The following is a 19384-nucleotide window of genomic DNA, read 5'->3' on the forward strand; positions in this document are numbered from 1 at the left end:
GACCAGCAACCACCAGGGACTCACAGCGTTCAGCTTGGAAAGTTTTTAATGGAAAGCTGCATAGAAAATACTCCAGATTTGTTTTGCCACTAATTTTATAGCTATATACAAGATTAAAACAGTAACAACAAACTTCCCAGGCGGAAAAGACAGTCAGTGAGTGGCATGCGGGGGCAACTTTAATGGTTACCAAGATTTATTGGGATCAGCACACAAACAGAGACAACACACACACACACACGATACAGAGGGGCCACAGCGGAAATGCGGAGTGCGAGAACCCAATTTTCTCACAAAGTGAAAGAAAGAAAGAGAGAAAGAGAGAAAGCTAAATTCTTAACCCGGGTCTTCTTTTTAAAAAACCTCTGTGTTACGCTACAGCAGGACTACATGACATTCACGTCGCAGGAAGCTCCGGAATTACTTTGCTGGCATAAGAACCACAGAGTAGAGTGAGGAAGGGAGCGACCTGGGCTGCTTGGTGGTGGAGGGGAGGCGTCAAGGTCCGGCCCGGGCCCTGTCCGAGGCAAAGGAGAGCCCTGGCAGGTCCGGCCCGGGGCTGCAATCCATGGGAAGACCTCCCCAGGCAGGCTGCCTGCTGCAAGGGGCCTTGTGCAGGAGAGCCTCCCGAATGGTTGGGCCTGGAGTCAGTGGTTGGGCAGGGTCAGGGGCCACTTGGCCTTAGGGTCTGGCCAGAGCCCCCTTCTCGCCTCTCCGTGGACCAGCCAGCGCCCTTCTGCCTTGCCTCTCGTGGCTTCCAGGGGGAATGCAGTTCCAGTTCTGTCATGCGTGGCTCCTTCATTCCATGCGGATAATTGTGCACGTGTATTACCAAGCATGCTCACAGCCACCGCTGAGGCAATCCCTCAAGAGCACCACTTTGGCAGCCCAGGACTGGGGGCAGGGGGAAAGATCTGGAAATGGAGACCTCCCCCAGCTGCCCCCCAGCTCAAGTCCCAGGCCTGCACATTTGGACACAACACTCAAAGGACGTATTTTATAGGAAAAGGGTATAGGAGAGGGTATCCGGATGCTTTTCTGCCTGGAGAGTCCCTGTTCGGACAGCGATGGAGAGAGGGGGACCAGTGACCCCTGCCTGACTCTCCCCCCTGTGGTGGGCCAAGGTTTTTCCTGGGGTCCCCCCTCCCCAGCAGGTCCTCCGGCAGAGCAAAGGGCAGCCCTCCCAGCGGATCGGGCCCTTCCAGAGCCACCTTCCTCCTCAGCCCAGGGGAGCAGCCATCTCCCGCCAGCCTGTCCCGACGTGCCGTTTCTGGACTTGAATTTGGAGCCAGGCTGCAATTCGAGGGCTTAAAAAAGTTCTCTTTACAATTCCTGAGTTCACGTCCCTGGGAAGGAGTCCTGAGGGCTGCAGGGGACTCCTCGGTGCTCTTCTTACGAGTTCTTTTGGGGGATCTTTATCGTCACCGTCTTCACCTCGGAGTACTCCCGCAATCCGCACTCGCCCCTGGGGGTCAAGCAGAGGAGAGGGGGAATGGGGACCCTCAGACCCCGGAAGGGCTGCAGCTATCCAGAGGGAGGGAGGGAGGGAGGGGGACCCGCAGGCACCTCACCAACTGGGTGTCCTCTCTCTCTCCAGGGAGAGGCCAGACCGGGGAGACCACGACTCCCCCCAGGGGGGCAGCAGAGCAGCATTTGGGGGGGGGGGCAGCAGCCCGCAAGCTTACATTTCTCTCCCGTTGCCGGACATCTTGAAGCCTCCGAAAGGGCTCTGGGCACTTAAGGCGTTGTAGCAGTTGACCCTGGCCGGGAGAAAGAGAACGCAGCGGTCAGAGACTGGAAAACCCTCTGCAGCCCCTGGGCCTGACGGAGGGTGGGCTGGGCACACGGGACGCCTCGGCCAGGCTCCGGGGGCTGCGCTCTCCTCCTCTTCCTCCCTCAGGAGACCCCCCTCCTTACCAGACGGTCCCAGCTTGCATCGCGGCAGAGACGGTCAAGGCCTTGTTGAGGTCGTTGGTGAAGACGGCGGCCACCAGCCCAAAGTCGGAATTGTTGGCCCGCTCGATGACTTCGTCCACGGTCTTGAAGCGCAGGATTTCCTGGACCGGCCCAAAGATCTGCAGCGGACAGAGAAGGATGGCCCAGCCGGCAAACAGACCGGAGGCCTGACGGGGACTCCGGCTGAACCCGAGTCCGGGGGTGGCAAGAAACCCGTAAGATTTCTTTGGGGGGGGGGATGAGCTTTCAAGAGTTGGAGCCCCCTCGGTCAGAGCCCCGGTGCCTGCCAGGGCTGAGCTCCAGGATCGCTAGAAAAGGTGCCCCTGAGCATGTGCAGATGACATTTCTCTCACTGCTGCCCAGGGCAAAGCGGCCAAGGTGGGGGTGGGGGTGGGGGTGGCTCTGCTGGACAGGGCAGGGCCTGGTGGGGGAAGGGGGTCTGCAGGCCGGCTACCTCTTCCTTGGCGATGCGCATGTCGTCGGTCACGTCGGAGAAGACGGTGGGCTCGATGAAGAAGCCCTTGCGGCCCAGGCCTTTCCCGCCACACTCCAGGCGGGCCCCCTCGGAAATGCCGCTCTGGATCAACTCCAGGATCTTGTTGTACTGCTTCTTGTCGATCTGAAGGCGGGCGAGGGGGGGGGAAAGGGGGCTTCAGGGGGCTCCCTTCCCTGGGGAAGACTGCCCCAAGGGGAAGGATGCCCTTCCGTGGCCTTCAGCTCCCCGAGAGAGAGAGAGAGAGAGAGAGAGAGCAGGAATCTCTGCTCCCGGCTAAATGCTGCTCTCCCCTTCTCTCAGAGGCTCCCAGGGACACAGGAAGCTACCTTCTCCTGAGTCAGACCCCTTGTTCATCAGGGCCCACTCAGACCAGTAGCTGCTTTCCAGGGACTCGGACAGAGAGAGCTCTTCCCCATCGCCTGCTGCCTGGACCCTTTTTAAAGCTGGAGATGCCAGGAATTGAACCTGGGTCCTTCTGCATGGCAAGCAGAGGCTCTGCCCCTGAGCCCCGAGCAGTAGGTGACCAGGCAGCCCCACAGGCCGTGGAAGGGCCAGCCCCCTCGGGCACCTCGCGTACCTGCGGCCCTTGCTCCGTGGCCGGGTCGAAGGGGCTCCCCACGGCTCTCCTCTTGGCCCGCTCGACGCTCCTCCGGACAAACTCCTCGTAGATGGGCTCCTCCACGTAGATCCGTGAGCCGGCCGTGCAGCACTGCCCTTGGTTGAAGAAGACCCCTTGGTGGGCCTGCTCCACGGCATAGTCCACTGCCAGAACCAGAGAGACACCCGCTCAGCCGCCTCGCCCCTCGCCCGTCCCCTCGTGCCCACGGCAGACGCGTCACCCCTGCGCTGCGTGACTTCAAAGCCCAGCAGCCCTGCGCGTGTGGACGTGTGAGGGGAGGGGGCTCCGACATCAAAACATCCCCACACATGTGCGGAGCGGACCCCGCCGGGGCAGAAGATGATTCATGCGCTCTGCGTCGGGATTCCTGTAAGAGCAGGGCCGAGATCAAAAGGACTTCAAGGCCCAGGGAGGGCACGAAGAGACCCCGCGGGAGGCGAGCCACATGAGAGCCCATGGCGGGGTAATTAATGCTCGGCCTGCCCAGCCCAGGCCTTGCGCGACGGTAAAACCGCAGGCGCAGCTCAGACTGCAGCCCTGCTCAAGGAGGGGCCGGGAGCTGGCCTCCGGAGGGGAAGCGCTCACGTAAGACGGCCTCCCTTGGAGCACCAGGCAGGCCGTGGAGGGATGCCAAAAGCTGCAAGGAACCCGTCCACCTCCGAGGACCCCTGTTCGGGTGTGATGTGAGCCGTCCGACCCTGCAACTCTCCTCTAAGTTGGCGTCTGGCAGGGGCCTCTCTGAGGCTCACCCCCACTGGAACCAGGAGAGAGGGACCGGGCCAAACTGGGAGCCCAGCAGCTCCTCGGAGACAGACAAGACTTGCAGAGCAACCTCCAAAACTCTTGTTATGGAGCACCTTTACTCGAATCCGGCTCTGCAAAGCAGCCCGTGTGCCCATGTATGCACACACACGCATGCACACACGCATGCACACACGTGAAGTGGGCCCTGCAGGCCAAGAGGACGCCCCCCCCCCCCCCGACTTACAGTCGGCATCAGCAAAGATGATGTTGGGGCTCTTCCCGCCCAGCTCCAGGGTCACCCTTTTCAAGTTGCTTCTTCCGGCTGCTTCTTGGATCAGCTTCCCCACCTGGAGGGAGGAGAAGGAGAAGCCGGCCTGGGGCCCCACTCCGCCGACATTGTAGAGCCTGCCAAGCTGCCCTTTTCTCCAGGAGGACTGACCTCTCTCGCCTGGAGATCTCCAGCTGCCACCTGGAGGTTGGCAATCCGAGGGCTTGGGGGTGAACCAGCGTGCCAAAGAAGGCTTCTGAAAGGAGCCAGTCGGAGACTCTTAACCTTGGACTAGACGGACCAATCAGGGGCCTACGCTGGGGGCCGGTCAGGCTCTTGGAGGGCTCCTCTAAGGCAGGGGCAGTCAACCTGTGGTCCTCCAGATGTTCGTGGACTACAATTCCCATGAGCCCCTGCCAGCATTTGTCGACTACCCCTGCTCTAAGGGGATACAAGTCCGTGTTTTCCGCCAGTTGTTGTTCGGTGCTTGGACTGAGTAAAGCGCTGTGCTTTTGAGGAACTTGGAAGTCTGTGCCTACCGACCCTGCAGACTTATGCCAAGGACTCCAGCCCTGACCCAGAGGGGCTGCCAGAGTCTTTGGTGACACCCATGGATCCCCCAGTGCCCAGAGACCCCGCTGCCCTGGCCGCTCCCTCCCAGCTCTTCCGCGCCGTGCTTTGCATGCGGGAAGAGGGCCAGCCTCAAGACAAGGAGGGATGGAATCGAAGGGACTGAGAGGCCGGCCGGGGCCTGTCCCCCCCCCACCCCCGCCCCCTTCTGGCTCTGTCCAGCGCTTGGCCAGCCTGGCCTTGGGAGGGGGGGCCGGTTGTTTGTTATCCAAACACAGCTTGACTTGGAGGGAAGATCACAGCCCTTGTCAATCCCTACAGGACCCCCAGAGAGAGGAACTGGAGGCCCTGCAGAGACTGCTAAAGATTCCACACACACACACACACACCGCCATGAGGAGCGCAGGAGACAGGTCCAAAGGACTGCCGGCTTCTGCAGTTCCTAACTTCGTCCGTGTTTCACACCCGATCGATCGATCCACCCACACGAGCCCCTCTCTGCCCTCCGTCAAACTCCAGAGGAGTCCTGGAGACCAGAGACCATCTCGGGGTCCTCACTCCCCTCTCCCTGGAAGCAGCAGAGGAGTGGGGCCCAAGGGCTTCCGCTGTCTCAGGGCCTGTGTCCAGGGCCTTGCTCAGCCAGCGAGGAGGCCTGGATCTGGCCCCCTGGGCTCCCGCAGCTGTTTGCTCCAAATATTTGCTTGGCCAGCATCAATTGCAGCTGGCTTTGATGCTCCCACCCGGGCTGTGGCTCTGGCTTTGTTACTCAACGTGCAGGAGGAAAACAACCGCCCAGCCCTCTCCTTAGGAGGCGGTGGGAACCGCACCCAGGCCCGCTACCATCAAGCCCCAACCACGGCATCCTTTGGGGAGCCGAGCCGCCCTCGGGGGGGGGGGGGGGCCCAGTCGCTGCGTCCAGATGGAGCCAAAGGGAGCCAAAGGGAGCCGTGCTTGTGGCTCCAGGCCACTGGGCCAATGGTGATGCTCAGCAGCATCTATGGGGCTGGTCTCCTGCCAGAACTGGTCCCACTGGAGGAGATCCAAGCGTTCTCCCCCCCCACCACCCTTGGGCGCTAGACGACACGTTGGGGAGGGGGAGCGATGGCTCCAACCAGCACTTCTTTGACACATACAAATTGGCCTGAGGTGATCTTGGACAGACCAGCTGTAGACGAATTCATGGAGATGAGGGTCCGGCCCTCGGACACGCTGTGGGTTTGCTGAAGTCGGGGGGGGGGGGGCTTCCTCCAGGGCTGCAGCCCCCCCCCCGCCCCCAAGAAAAAGCACAGCTCCTCTCTGTGCTGAGCTGCCGTCAGGAGGGCTCCTGCCGCACAGGAAATCAAGCCCAAGATGGGACCGCTTAAACTCCCGGGCGCTAAAGTGACCCAGCTGTTTCCACTCCTGGTTCTCCGAGAATCCCCACTCCCCAGTCTCAGGAACGCTTCCCACGTGCTTTCGGGGAGGCTCTGGGAGTCCAGGAGCGCGTTGGGGCAGAAATCCACGGCGTGGGGCACAAGACCTCCGGGCGGGGCAGGCAGGGGCTGTTTGGGGCAAGTGGCCTACCTCGGTGGACCCCGTGAAGGCGATCTTGTCCACGCCCGGGTGAGACGCAATGGCTGCTCCCGCAGTCGGCCCAAATCCCGGCAAAATGTTGACCACTCCCGGCGGAAACCCGGCCTGCCCAAGCGAGCAAGAGAGAGGCTGGGTCAGGGGGCAAGAAGGGGCCGCACCCCAGTCAGGGCAGCTCTGGCGCCACCTCCCTCCCCGCCTCACCTCCTTGATGAGGGCGCCCATGTAGAGGGCCGTGAGCGGGGTCTGCTCGGCCGGCTTGATGACCACGGTGTTGCCGCAGCAGAGGGCCGGAGCGATCTTCCACGCAAACATCAGGAGGGGGAAGTTCCACTGCAGGGGGGAGGCGTGGGGGTGGTCACTGCGGCCCCTGCCCAGCCGGCGGCTCTGAAGCCCCACGCTGCAGGCCACGGGGGCGCTTGGGGGAGATGCCCACAGAGATCTGCACAGCCCCCGCCCCAAGGAGGACCCGGGAGCACCCCTTGCAGCCACAGGAGGATTATGCCAGAAGCCCCTTCACAAATGTCTGAAATGTTTACAGATCCAGGAAAGAGCCAGAGTCCAGGAGCACCTTCTGGGTGGACAAAACTTGTGGCCGGAGGCTAGAAAGGCCACCGGAAGAGTCACTCACCGGGATGATCTGCCCACACCCCCAACCGGCTCGTGTCTGGTGAAGGTGAAGTAATCGCCATCTGAAAGGGGGAAGGAAGCCAGATGACTCTCCCAGGCACTTGTGGGGGAGTCCTATCCTTCCTTCCTTCCTTCCTTCCTTCCTTCCTTCCTTCCTTCCTTCTTTCCTTCCTTCCTTCTTTCCTTCTTTCCTTCTTTCCTTCCTTCCTTCCTTCCTTCCTTCCTTCCTTCCTTCTTTCCTTCTTTCCTTCTTTCCTTCTTTCCTTCCTTCCTTCCTTCCTTCCTTCCTTCCTTCCTTCCTTCCTTCTTTCCTTCTTTCCTTCTTTCCTTCTTTCCTTCCTTCCTTCCTTCCTTCCTTCCTTCCTTCCTTCCTTCCTTCCAGCCTTTGCAAGGAAGGTGGGGTTTTTATGGAGACATTTATGAGCCTTCCTTTCTGGCCAGGACTCCCAGCTCCTCCTTTCCCAAGGGATGGAGATTAAAGCCAGAATGCCGAGGAGGAGCACCCTGCCTGCCTGCCTGCCTGCCTGCCGGCCCTCCTGGTGCACACAATAAAACCCCAATGGCTGAGCTTGCCAAAGACGGGCCACGGGGCCCCTGGGAGGGTCTCTGCCAAGCTGGGGGGCCCGGAAGCCCTGCAGGCAGCCCTGGGGGTTGTCTGATTCCCCTATAAATGCGGGGAGCGAAGAGGGCAGGCTGTGGGGCGCGGGGGGGGGGGGTACTCACCCACAGGAATGGTGTCCCCGTGGATCTTGTCTGCCCAGCCGGCGTAGTAGCGCAGGGTCTTGATGACGCCCTGGAGGTCGACGTAGAAAGCTTGCAGGAAGGGCTTCCCGCAGTTGAGGGACTCCATGGTCTGTGGGAGGCAAGGGGACCCAAAGGGGCTGCTTGGAGCAGGGCCTTTCCGGAGAGAGCGAGTGAGCGCCCCAGTCCATAAGGGGGAGGGATGGGGGGCAGGATGGGGAAGGGCCCTCTGAATGTTCTGCCCTCTTGGCTGGCCAGCGGGGCCCAGGAGACCTCCCTTGCAGGCCCCTCCCAGCCCCTTCTTGCCCCAAGAGAACCTCCAGCTGCCAGCAAGAACAAGTGAGAAGCCCACAGGCCCCACAGCAATCAGGGGGGGGGGAGAGAGAGAGAGATGTGGCTCAGCCCCTCAGTCCCCTTCCCTCCTGTTATGCCACCCACAGTGCCTATCCCCAACGCCCTGCCTCCGAAGGGCACCCGTGTGGCTAGCAGAGACGAAAAGCCACCCGCACAGATCTTGTTGTTCTCTGGATCAGCTCTTGGGACTCTTTCCCCGTCTGGGGGGGGGGGTTGGGGAGGGGGCCCTTCCCCTACTGGAACGGGTTCCCCCGTGGCAGCCAAGCCCCCTGCTGTGAGCCTGCCTATCTGTGCCTGGCAGCCTGTCCTCTCCTTCCCTGCCATCCCGTCAACTGAAGCTGGCAGCTGTGGAGGGCCTGGCTCCCGACTCAGGAATCCGGCGGTGGGCAGAGCCCTGCCCCCCCCCATGTGTGCTTCATGTGCAGAGCCCTTCCCGTCTCCCCGCGGGGATTTTACAGCGTCCGCTGGTGGCAAGATGATTTAAGGGCTGACAAAGCGGGAATTAAGATGTTTGCCGGCTTAGTTCAAAGCACTTGACATGTGGAAAATTACATTAACGCGGCCGGCCACCATGTCCACGCCGGCCAAGTGAGCGAGAGCGAGAGCTTCCACGGCAGGCAGGGGGACCGGGGAGCTGCACAGCGGAAAACGGCACATGGCACAGCGCAGCCTTTGCACTGTGGCTCATGACTTTTTGAGCACGGGCTAGAACAGCAGCGCCCCCAAAACAGATCAAGGTGACCCTTTCAGACATTGGGCCTGCCAGAAAGCCTGCCCCCCAACTACCGCCCCAGGGCCCCTCCCCTCGGAGGACTGAGACCCCTCCTCCCCCCTCCCCACCACTCCCCGGGAGTGCCCAGAGCATGGACAGAAAACCGCCTGCAGAAGACAGCGGAGGAGGCTCCACACCCTGTGGTCCCCTGGTCCCCCCCCCCTGCCCTGCCTACCGCCAGGAGGGTCCGGTCTCTCTCCACCAGGTCGGCCAGCCGGTCCAGGAGGTGGCCCCTCTCCGAAGCGTCCATCCTCCTCCACACGGAGCCCAGTGAGAAGGCCAGGCGGGCGGCCCGCACTGCTTTGTCCGTGTCCAGCTGCCCAGGGAAGGAGGGAGGGAGGGAGGGAAGAAGTGACTTTGCCCAGGGGAGCTGAGACAGTGCCCTGGATGTGGCTCCAAGTCCTGCTTTGAGATGCCAGGGAGCCCGGGAGGGAGGGAGGGAGGGGGGACTGTCTTCCCACCCCTCACCGGGTGGCGAAAGGGGGATGTGGGGCCCTCCCTGGCCCTCCCTGGCCAGGGGTCTGCAGTGCAAGCCGAGCAAAGCGATGTCCCCTGAGCTTGGAAGCTGCAGCACCAGAGGGTGAGGTCTTGGGGGTGGCAGAGGGGAGAGGCACATCTGGCCCTCTGGGACGGTCCCCCATGAGACCCTCGACTGGTGACATCACTCACCTTCAAATGTACCAAGACTCAAACATAGCCCAGCCCAGCCCCTGAGGAACTGAGCCCAGCCCATGCAATGTCGCTCAAAGTGAGCCGAGTGACCCCCTCCCCGTCTCCCCCAGCAGCACCCCTACCTTGTCGGCCTCCTGCACCTCACAGATCTGCTCTCCGGTGGCCGGGTTGTACACGGGGAAAGCTTTCCCGCTCTCTGAATTTTGCCACTCATTGTTGATAAAGATCTGAAAAAGAAAAGGGATTCCTGTCCTGGGATTTGCCCAAAGAGCCCCGTCCCAGCCTTCTGGGAATCCTCGGTCAGGGCAGGGTGCCTCGCAGTGGGGGGCCGTGGGGCAGAGCTGGCTCGGATCCCCCGCCTGTGACCTTCCAGGGCCAATTGTGACCTTCCAAAATATGTTTCCAGTGGCTGAGCCCCTGCTGTGCCTACTCAGGGTACTGGGTTCAAATTATGATGTCTCCAGAAAGAGGAGGCCCTTAAAACAGGGGGGGGGGAGTCCGAAGGAGCCCATGTAGACCCACAAGGTTGTCTTCGGTCTATTATTTGGGGTGGGATTATTGGCAGGCCTGAGCCACAAAAGCCACCCCCACCCCCTGCCCTTCCCGGGAGAGGCTGTGGGGCAGGATTTCCCCCCTCTCCCCCCCTCCCTGCGTCTGTCACTCCCAATCCACGGCCGAGATGGGATTGGAAGCCTTAAGTGGATTGCCGGACCCCTCCGCCATGCCAAGGGATTGCAAACCCCCAGTGGCTCAGAATCGCACCCCCTCCCCTCGGGCAGGGAGGCAGAGCGGCCGGGCCGGGGGACGGCGAGGGAGCGCCCACCGCCCACCTAAGCCGGTTGGTCATGGGAATCAGCCACGCGGATTCGTCTCCCAGGCTGCTCTTCTGCCGGTTGATTGAGACAGAAAGGCCCGGCGTGGAATTGGGGATGGCGTTTATCCTCCACGCAGGGCCCGCCTCGGCCGCCTGCAGCGGAACATCTGAGCGGCACCCGCTCCAGCCCCACACGCGTCTCTCCGTGGGGCGCTTGCTGGCACGAACCTCACGGGAACCAATGCCAGGGGGACGGGGCCCGAGGAGCCAACCCCCTCTGCCACCCAACAAGACCCCCCAGAATCACTCAAACCCCAGAAACCCCCCCCCGGGCAACAGCAGATTGATGGGGTGCACAGAAGGGTCCCTTCAAACCGGGCATCAGCACCTCAACACTTTTGGTGCAGGGGAGCAAACTGCAGAACCCACAGGGCTCCGGGGACCTCTGGAAAATGCAGCCTCCGGACGTTTTGTTGGGCCCCCAGCCGCTGCTGCTGCTTTTAGCCACCGGGACGGAGAGGCAGACCCAGCGGGTCCTGCAAAGGGCTCCTCTCCCACACTCCCTAAGGGGAGCAGGGCATGGAGAGGACTCACGCCTGTACACCGAGCGCCATCCCACGGGCAGGAAAAGGGGCACACAGGACGGCTCTCCCCCAGGACTCCTGGCACGGGTTCCAGTCTTGAGGCCCGGCAGCTGGCGGCAGTGTGGAAAGCGCTCCCTCCTGAACGGGCCGGTGTCAGGTCGTCCCTTCCCCGGCTAGCCGCCCATCGCCCCCCCTCACCCCCAGGGAGGAGGGCAGGAGAAGCCAGCCGACTCGCATTACAGGCAAAGATGCCAGGGGCTTGGCCTGGGCGCGTGGGGGACACCAGGGGGGCCTCAGGGCAGGGCCCCGGCCCCCTTATTTATAGGCACCCTCCTCACAGGTGACTTTAAATCACGGGGAACAAGGAGGAACAAAGGGTGCAATCCTCGGGCGGCATATAACTCATCCCCAGGGCTGGAGGGGGAAAGGGAGGACCCCGGACAGACGGGGTGGAGGGAAGGGGAGGGTAAATCAAGCTAAGGGCATTGTCCCCCCCTTCTTCCCGGGAGGAGGGCATTCCAACCCCCCCCCCCAGGCCCCTGGCACCCCCTTCATTAAGGCCGCTGTAAATCAGAGCCCCCGTTTTACAGCTTCAGGCCTCTGGTCTGCCCAGGGGAGGTCACTGATTAACCGCCCCCTCCCAAGAGGGGCTGAGGTCATGTTTTTGGCCAAGGACCCTGCGGGTACCCATTATGGCTCGCAAGGGGGGGCTGGGGGAGACCCCCCCCCATGCCTTAGCCATGGGGCATTAGGAGACCTCAAAATCATTCTGCATGCACCGTGGGGGCACCCTCCTGGCCAAAGTGGGGGAACTTGGAGGGCACAAGGCCATTTCTGAAAAGCGGACATAGCCAAGGGGACACCAAGCCACGGCCAAAACAAGAAGACACAGAAATCCATCTGACAACCTCTCCTCAACGGCCGTCGTATTCTGGCGTTCCTCCAGCCAATAAAGAAAACACAAGAAAGAGATAAAGGCGGCCCGAATGGGGCAGCCAATGCCCGAGGGGCAGGAGGGGGCCCAGCTGTTTGGCCCCCAGCGCCCTCCTCACAGCCAGGCCCCAGACGGCCCGGGGGGGGGGTGCAATTTCTCAGGCACGCCAAGCATCCCGGTGGAACACCACTGCCCCGGCTAAATATTTCATAACCGTGCCGAGACAGGGCACCTGAGCCTCCGGAAACATCCCCCTGCTGCTCCCATCATCTCGGGAACCTCATTTCCTCTCGCTTGGAAGCCGGTCAAGACGGAGCTCCAGTGTGTGTGCGGGGGGGGGGCAGGCCGGGCGTCCAAGGCACAGCGGGTCTCTCTGCTTCGAGGTCCCGCTCCAACACAAACCCCAACCCCAACCCCGCTGGCCCGGAGAGGGAGGACGCAGCCTGCCAGGGCCTACAGCTGGCCGTGGAGCCCTGCCAAGCCGGCTGGAAGAGCAGGACTCGGGCGGAGGGGGGGCGGTCGAGGCCACACGGGGCCTCCCAACAACCCGGCGAGGTGGAGCCGGACTGGCCCCAAGCCATCGAGCTGGAGCTGCACGACCTCTGCCCAGCAGCCCCTCTGGACGCAAAGAGCCTGGGGGTCAAGGGCCCCCTCCAGGGGAGATGTGGCCAGGGGCAGAACCTCTGCTTGGCAGCCACGGGGTCCCCGGTCCAGGCCCCAGCCGCAGCTCCAGGCACAACGGACCAGGCAGGAGGGGAGGGGAAGACCTTCCTCAGCCTGAGACCCTGGAGAGCGGCTCCCCCCCCCCCCGTCTGAGCAGACTAGTCTGAGGCAGTTGCAAGAGGCCCAGAGGTGCAGAGAGCCCCCCAGGGACAGAAGCCGCAGGGCAGGACCCTTCTGGGTCCCACAGGTGCCTGCCTGGGAAGGAAGGACAGGTTACTCTTTTGAGGAGTTGAAGAGGCTTCCCAGCAGGCCCCGCTTGATCAACCCTGGTTCCTGTGGGCCCCCTCCCCCCCCCCGCGGAAGCCCTTGTCCCAGGGCAGGATGAGGGACGGGCGTGTGTGGAGAGGGGCCGGGTGGGACAGCCCCCCTGGCATGATGGATCGGAGGGCTGGCCTGACCAGGGGCTCCAGCCTGTTTGATCTCAGCACAGCAAGAGCCGGGTCTGAAGTGAGGAACTCCAGACCCCCCTGGGCAGAGACAAACGGCCCAGGCTGACCCGCCAAGGGCCAGGGCTCCTCTGGGCCCAGGGGGGAAGGGGCTCCAGGATGCTCCCCCTCCTCCTCCTCCGCTGGCACCCTGCTGCCCTTCCCCTGGCGCTCGGGATGCCCTCACAGGCAGCTGGCGGAGGGGCCTTTGCGTCCAGAGGCTTGTGGAGCTGGCAGGGAGGGTGGGTGGAGGCGGCCCAAAGAGCCCACACAAGCACGGCCTGGTCCACAGCCCCTCCGGCCGGGAAGAGCGCATCACGCATATGGCTTCCATTAGCCCCTGCCCCCCAAAGGCCCTTCCTCCCTCCCTCCCCAGTTTGCAAGCCGAGGTGGAAAGAAGGAGCCCCCCGACCTCCCTCGGCCAGGGCCTGGGGGGTGCCCAGCCAGACCCATGGGCGGGGGGGGGGTTCAGAAAGAGGGCACCTCAGGATCCATCAGGGTCGGGTTTCCCCATGACAGGCGGCAGAAGGTGTGGACATACACTGTGCAGGACTGGCGGGCAGGGCAGGGCAGGGGGTCTCATGCCCGCTTGGTGGGCTCCCCCAGGCAGTCTCCGGACGTCCAGGTGACCGACAGGCAGCCCTCCTGCGGGCTGGAGGAGGGTGGGTGGCCAGGTGGACCTTCCAGCTCTCCCCTGTGCTGTCTGAAGCAGGTGACCCCCACAGGCCCAGCAGAGTCCAGGGTGGATCCAGGGACTGGCCAAGCAGGTTGAGAGCTTAGGGATGCCAGCCTCCAGGTGGGGCCTGGAGGTCCCCTGGAGAAAAGGGCTGCTTGGGAGGGAGGGAGGGCACCTCTCCGCCTCTCTCCTCCTGTCCCCAGGCACCCCCTGCGGCCCCTCCGCCTGCCTCAAGGAGGCCCACCAGGCCCCACAGTGGGATGGGCTCCCAGGAGAGCGGCAGGAGCCCTCCCCCATGCTGGGAATCTGCAGGGGAAGGCGGACGGCCGGCATCCGTGCTGGGACAGAGCAGGGACACTGGGAAATCTTTTTTTGGGGGGGGAAGGGGGGCTGGAGGGTTATTTGGTTTTAATTATCGCTGTAAGGCATCGAGAGGAAAGGTGGGGGGTTAAATATTTTGCATCAATAAAGTCCGTCTGGCCTTTTGCATGCGAGGATTCTTCTCCAGCAAATTCATTTCCTTCCTCTTCAGGAACCAGAGGACATCCCCCCACCCCCACCCCGCCTCTGCCGAACCCCCCCAGCCCCTGCTCCCAAAGGCTGCATTACGGCCCTGGGATAAACATTTGTGGAATTTCACAGCCACACCAAATGCAAGAATATTTCGTGCAGGTTTTATTCCGTTTTCTCAAAAAACTGTTCCAAATGACGCCTCCGTAAGAGGACCAAATGGGCCCCTATTTGCCCCACTCTGCCACGTACGTCACACAGCACAGGCGGCATTTCAAGGGCTCCTGCCGACGTCCTCTACCCAGAGAACTTGTGTGGGCAAAGCCAGGCCAAGATCCCTCCAGTCCAGCCTCCCGTCTCACCCCGGGGCCGGCCACAGGGCAGAAAGGCCGAGGCCTCCCCCTGAGCTTGATTCCTGCTGGCACTAGGATTCAGAGGTTGACTGCCTCTGAACATGGAGGTTCCCTTGGCTAGCTGCCGCCTCGGCTCCTCCTTCTCTGCACAGCTGCCTGGAGGAGGAAGCCCTCTCTCCCCACCAGAGCCGTGGCCGGCCTGCCCTGCAAGGAGCGTCCCCAGGGCCCACAGCTGCACAGCAGGAACAGAGCACAGGCACGGTCGCGGGGCTCCGCCCACCGCGGCAGAGAGCCATGGGAGGCCCCTCTGGCGAGCAACCCCCAAAGAAAGTCATGCAATCCCAAGCAATGCTGAGGCCACCGAGACACGCCTGACCTTGTGGCCAGGTGGAACGGGACTCTCAAGGCCCCGGAAGAGCCTCCCCGCTAGCCTTGCCCGTCAGACCACCAGTGCCAGGGTCACAGAGACAGCCCCCCTCAAGGCTGGCGCTGGTGAAAAACCTCCAAAGCCAGAAGGCCGACTCTGCTCTCCTAGAGCACAAAGGGCCCCGTGAAGCAGGTCACTTCCACGCCAGGCCCACAGTCGGGGGGGGGGGGAGGGCTCACGGCCTGTCCCAATCATCCTGGAGTCCCATCGCAGCCCTGATGTGCTCAGTCTGCCTTTGCTCCTCGGTCATCTTGCTGCCCCTTTTCCTTTCCAAGGTCTGAGGACAGGAGGTCCGGGCAGGGTGGCCTCAAAGAGCCAGGCCCCCTTCGAGGGGGGGGGGGAGCACACAGGCCCTTCCCCTGGTCGCAGGGCGGCTGTAATCACAACAAGGAGCCCGGAAAGAGAGGCAGGGCAGGGCGGGAGAGCTCTGGACTGTCTCATCTCAGCAGCCAGGAAAGAAGAGACTGAGAGAGAGAGAGAGAGGGACCTCCGGGAAGAGGGCAGACGGAGGGAGAGGAGTCCGGGGCATCCTATATCACCGAGCCATAAATTCTGCAGGGAGAACAGGAAAGGGGAGGGGGGAGGCCGAGGGTCCCTTTCCCCAGGAACGGCTGCCTGCCGGGGAAGAGTCTCCTGTGGGTCGTAAAACAGGAGCCCCACATGCCAGGGCCAGGTTGGGGGGGGGAGTGGTGGTGGAAGGAGAGACCCTGGAAGGGTTTGACCTGCTCCCTTGAACCTTCTTCCCAGTCGGGGCACCTGGCGCTGAGGGAGAAAAGCATTGTGGGTAAGGCGAAGGGCCACGGAGGCCAGGGGCTGAGAGCGTCCAAGGCCCCTGCAGACACTCCCAGCCTGACCTACCTCGCAGGGGTGTCACAAAACAAAGGAGAAGGAAATGGCAGGAGCTGTACTCCGTCTCCCCTTGGGAGGAAGCGAGCAGAGGGCTCAGGGGAAGCAACGCAGGTGGGCAAAATGGAAACTCCTCCTGGTCTCCCTTGAATCCGGGCAAAGCCGGCCGGCCGGAGCTCCGGTGGAGGGGCCTCTCCCAGGCCACTCCCGCCTGTGGGAATCTGCACGGCCGACATGGGGGCGGGGGGGGGGGAAGGTGCAGGACAGAGAATCTGCGCGGAAGCCCAGGCAGAAGCGCCTGCCCCTACGGCAAGACCGCCCTGTGCGCCCCTGCCCGCGGCGGCTGGTCGGCTGGTTGGGTGGGGGGGGGGGGCTTCTTAGCGGACCGAGGGAGAGGAAGGCCAGCGCCGGCAGGGAGGGCAGGCAGGCCGAGCGGAGGCGGCCGTCGGGGGAAGCGCCGCACGTCTCTACGCGGCCCCCGCAAGGCGATCCTTGGCCAAGCGCAGCTTCAGGCCGGCTCGCCACGGGCCCCAAGCGGGAGGGGGTCCGGCCCGGTGCGCGGGTCCCCCTCCGGGCATCGGGGGTCGCCGGGAGCAGGGCTGCCGGCTCCGGCCCCGCGAAGCTTTGGGTCCCGGAAAGGCGCGGCCCGGGCGATTCCCGGCCGGATCGGCGGGAGATGCGAGGGGGGGGGGGGGCGGACAGAGGCAGGCGCCTGCCCAGCCGCCCGCCTCGAAGGGACTGCCCGCGGGGCCCGGCGAGGGACCTTGGCTCCCCCTGCCCGGGAAGAAGCCCCTCCAGCCGCCCGAGGGACGCCGAGCGGAGTCGGGGAGGAGGGAAGGGCGTCTTCAACGGATCGCGCAGGTCCCCCCGAATCCCGCCCGCGTCGGGGAAACCTCCGGGCCGAGAAGCAACGACAACTGTCGCGCGCGCTTCGCCCAAAAGAGAGGGAGGCTCAGCTGTCCAACGCGCCCTGGATCGTGGCCACGGCCGGGCGGGGATGGGGGGGGCGGGGACGCTGGGAGCGGCGGAAAAGCCTCCCGAGGGTGGCCGTCGGTGGGCGCGCTCTCCCGGCCAGGGGCAGGCGGGAAGGAAGGCAGGGGAAGACGGCCGCGCTCCTGGCCAGCGGGAGGGTCTCCTCCATCGGCTCCCCCTTCCCCGCGGCTTCGCACCCGCTTCTCTCCTGCCAGGAGGCGGCGGACAGCCCTTCGCCGGAACTGGACGCCACATCTCCCGCCCAAGCCCCGAGACCAATCGGGCCGCGCAAGAGCGCGTTTTCCGGCAGGACCCGGCAGACCCCCCCCCCTGCCTGCCCTTGCGCCCTGTCGGACCCGCTGGCTCTACCGGGCGCGGACTCAGGATCCGCCGTTGAGCAGGATCGCCCCGCCGACGGGAGCGGGAAGGCAAGGCTTGGAAACGCCCCCGACGGCCGCCGCCCGGACCCACGAAGCCGAGGGCCGCGGCGGCCGCTCTCCGGAGGGCCAGGGCCAGGGCAGGCGGCTCTTGGGCACTGGGCGCAGGCGGCGGAGCGCGGCGCTTCCGAGGGCGCGCCCAGACCAGCCAGCCAGCCCGCCCGCCCGCCCGCCCCCCACCCACCTTGCAGTGCTTGATCTCCAGGTTGAGGGCGGGCGAGGGCAGCAGCTGCAGCGAGGCCATCAGGGCGGCCGGGTCGGCCTTCACGCCGCCGGGCAGCTCGATCTTGCTCGAAGTCATGGAGGGAGGCGCGCCGGGCCCGCCGTCGGGCTGCTTCTCTGCTCCTCTGTCTCTTGCGCGCCGCAACCCGGGCGAGCGGGCGAGCGGTCGGGCGCCCTCCGTATATAGGCAGGTGGCGGGGCCCGCCGCTCCTCATTGGCCACGCGGGGAGGGCCAGAGAGGCAGGGCCAGCCGCCGCGCCCCCCCCCCCCCCGCCCGTCCACGCCCCGTCCCGAGCCCCCCCCCCGCCCCCCATCTCCCCCCCTAGCTGCTGCAGACCCGCAAGCGGCCGCCTGCGCGGGGCCGGCCCGACTAGACGGGGCGCCCACGAAGGGCCGCCGGAGGGCGCAGTGTGGGGACAGGCGCTCTTCCTGCGCGGATTGCAAGCGCCTTATCCGGCATGTGCCCGGCGCCCTTGCGGACTCCTGCCTCCTGCCTGCCTGCCGCTGGGGGCCCTGGCCCCGATTCCGCAGGGCCCCGCCCGCAGCCGCCCCCTCAGCCCCAGACCGGAGCATCCCGAGAGGAGCGCCCCTTCCCCGCACCAAAGGCGCACCCTGGGCCAGCCGGCCGGCTGGATGGCTGGATGGATGGCTGGCTGGCGGAGGGGGACGGACACCCGAAGGAACCCGTCGCCCAGGCCATCCAGGAAAAAGCGCCCCTTGTCCGACGGGCGTGTGTGTGTGAAAGGCCAGATCTGGGCATCAAGGAAGGCTGGTCGGCATTTTGGGGGCCGAGGGGTAACGGTTCTCGGCGGGGGGGGGGGGGTGGCAGGGTCCGTCCGCCCCCCGCTAGCCCCGGAGGCTCCTGAGCTGCTGAGGGGGCATCCCAGGGACGCCGGGCACAGGCAGGCAGCCAGGCAAGCTCCGAGATCCCGCTCACAGGCCCCAGTCGGCCGCCGACGGCAACCTCTCCAGGTTGTTGTGAGGCAGCTGGGGACGGGGGTCAAAAGAGCCGCCGAGGTGAACCTCGGATGGAACCCGCCGACCCGGAGCCGCCCGGGCGGGCAGACGGGCAGCTCGACGGGGCGCAGGATCGGCCTGCCTGGGGCGCCGCCGGCCTCTCCCGGGTGTCTGCCGCCATCTGCTGGCCAATCGCCGCCCGGCCTCCGCGGGCAACCCGCAGCGCCCCCCTTACCTCCCCCCTTCCCCCACGGCGCCCCCGCAGAATCCGTCGGGCCAGGACTGGATCCGCCTGCGCGCCTCCGCTCGGCAACCAGCCCCGCAGGCACCCCGCCCCCCATCCCCATCCCGAGGCCAGGCGGCCCGCATTGCGCGGGGGGGGGGGGGCAACAAGAGACGTCGGACGGACGGACCCCCCCCCTTCTCCCAGGGACCCCTTTTGCCAAACCCGGCGGCGGCGGCAGCGGCGGGACGGATCGGCCGGCAGAGGGGCGCCGCTCGGGCAGGCAGCTGCTGCGGGCGTGTGGCCGGTCTTCTGCGCGCCTTCTCGGCCATGGAGCTGCGGGGGGCGCCGCACGCCCGCCGGCCGGCCCATTAAAATTAACGAGGCGACACACGCCCGACCCCGGCCCGGCCCCGGCCCCCTCCCTCCCTCCCTCCCTCCGTCCCTCGGCGCGGGCAGAGCGCTCCATCAGCCCGCGCAACTCGCGGGGACTGGCCCCGCACCCCAGCAGCTCCCCACTAGCAAGCTGGGCGCGTATGGGGGGCCCTTGGCATGCCAAGCTCCCGCTGCCCCCCCCCCACAGAGAGCCCACCAGAAAGGCCTGCCTCCCGCCTCCTGAAGCCCCCCGGGGGGGGGGAAAGAGGAGGGCAGGCAAAGGCTGATGAGGGGGCCTGAAGGAGAGGCCCCAGGGGATGCACTGACCGAGCCTCCGTGGGGAGGGGGGGCAGCATTTGGGCTCAGCAGGCCTCTTCACCCCCTGAGACCAGCCTTAACAGAGAAGGAGGCACTGGACAGTTGCCAGGAGACACCACCAAATGGAGCATCCCTGTCCCGAGGCAGCCTACCTTTGAATACCCGGGGCTGGGGACGCCAAGCAGGGAGGGTGAGCC

At 64.8% G+C, this 19384-nt stretch overlaps 1 protein-coding gene across 1 annotated transcript; it reads right to left on the reverse strand.

The window, feature by feature from the left end:
• Positions 1 to 28: 28 nt before the first annotated feature.
• On the reverse strand, positions 29 to 17499 carry ALDH1A2 (aldehyde dehydrogenase 1 family member A2). Its single transcript, XM_077317963.1, is given in 14 exon segments — positions 29 to 1465; positions 1686 to 1760; positions 1918 to 2075; positions 2411 to 2575; positions 3030 to 3214; positions 4060 to 4162; positions 6217 to 6330; positions 6427 to 6555; positions 6854 to 6873; positions 6876 to 6914; positions 7576 to 7705; positions 8895 to 9035; positions 9514 to 9618; positions 17277 to 17499. Coding segments are annotated over 14 exon segments (1554 nt in total). The 5' UTR covers positions 17394 to 17499; the 3' UTR covers positions 29 to 1392.
• Between the last annotated feature and the right edge of the window lie 1885 nt (positions 17500 to 19384).

Source organism: Paroedura picta, chromosome 18 (genome assembly GCF_049243985.1).
Source record: "Paroedura picta isolate Pp20150507F chromosome 18, Ppicta_v3.0, whole genome shotgun sequence".
Taxonomy (NCBI): domain Eukaryota; kingdom Metazoa; phylum Chordata; class Lepidosauria; order Squamata; family Gekkonidae; genus Paroedura; species Paroedura picta.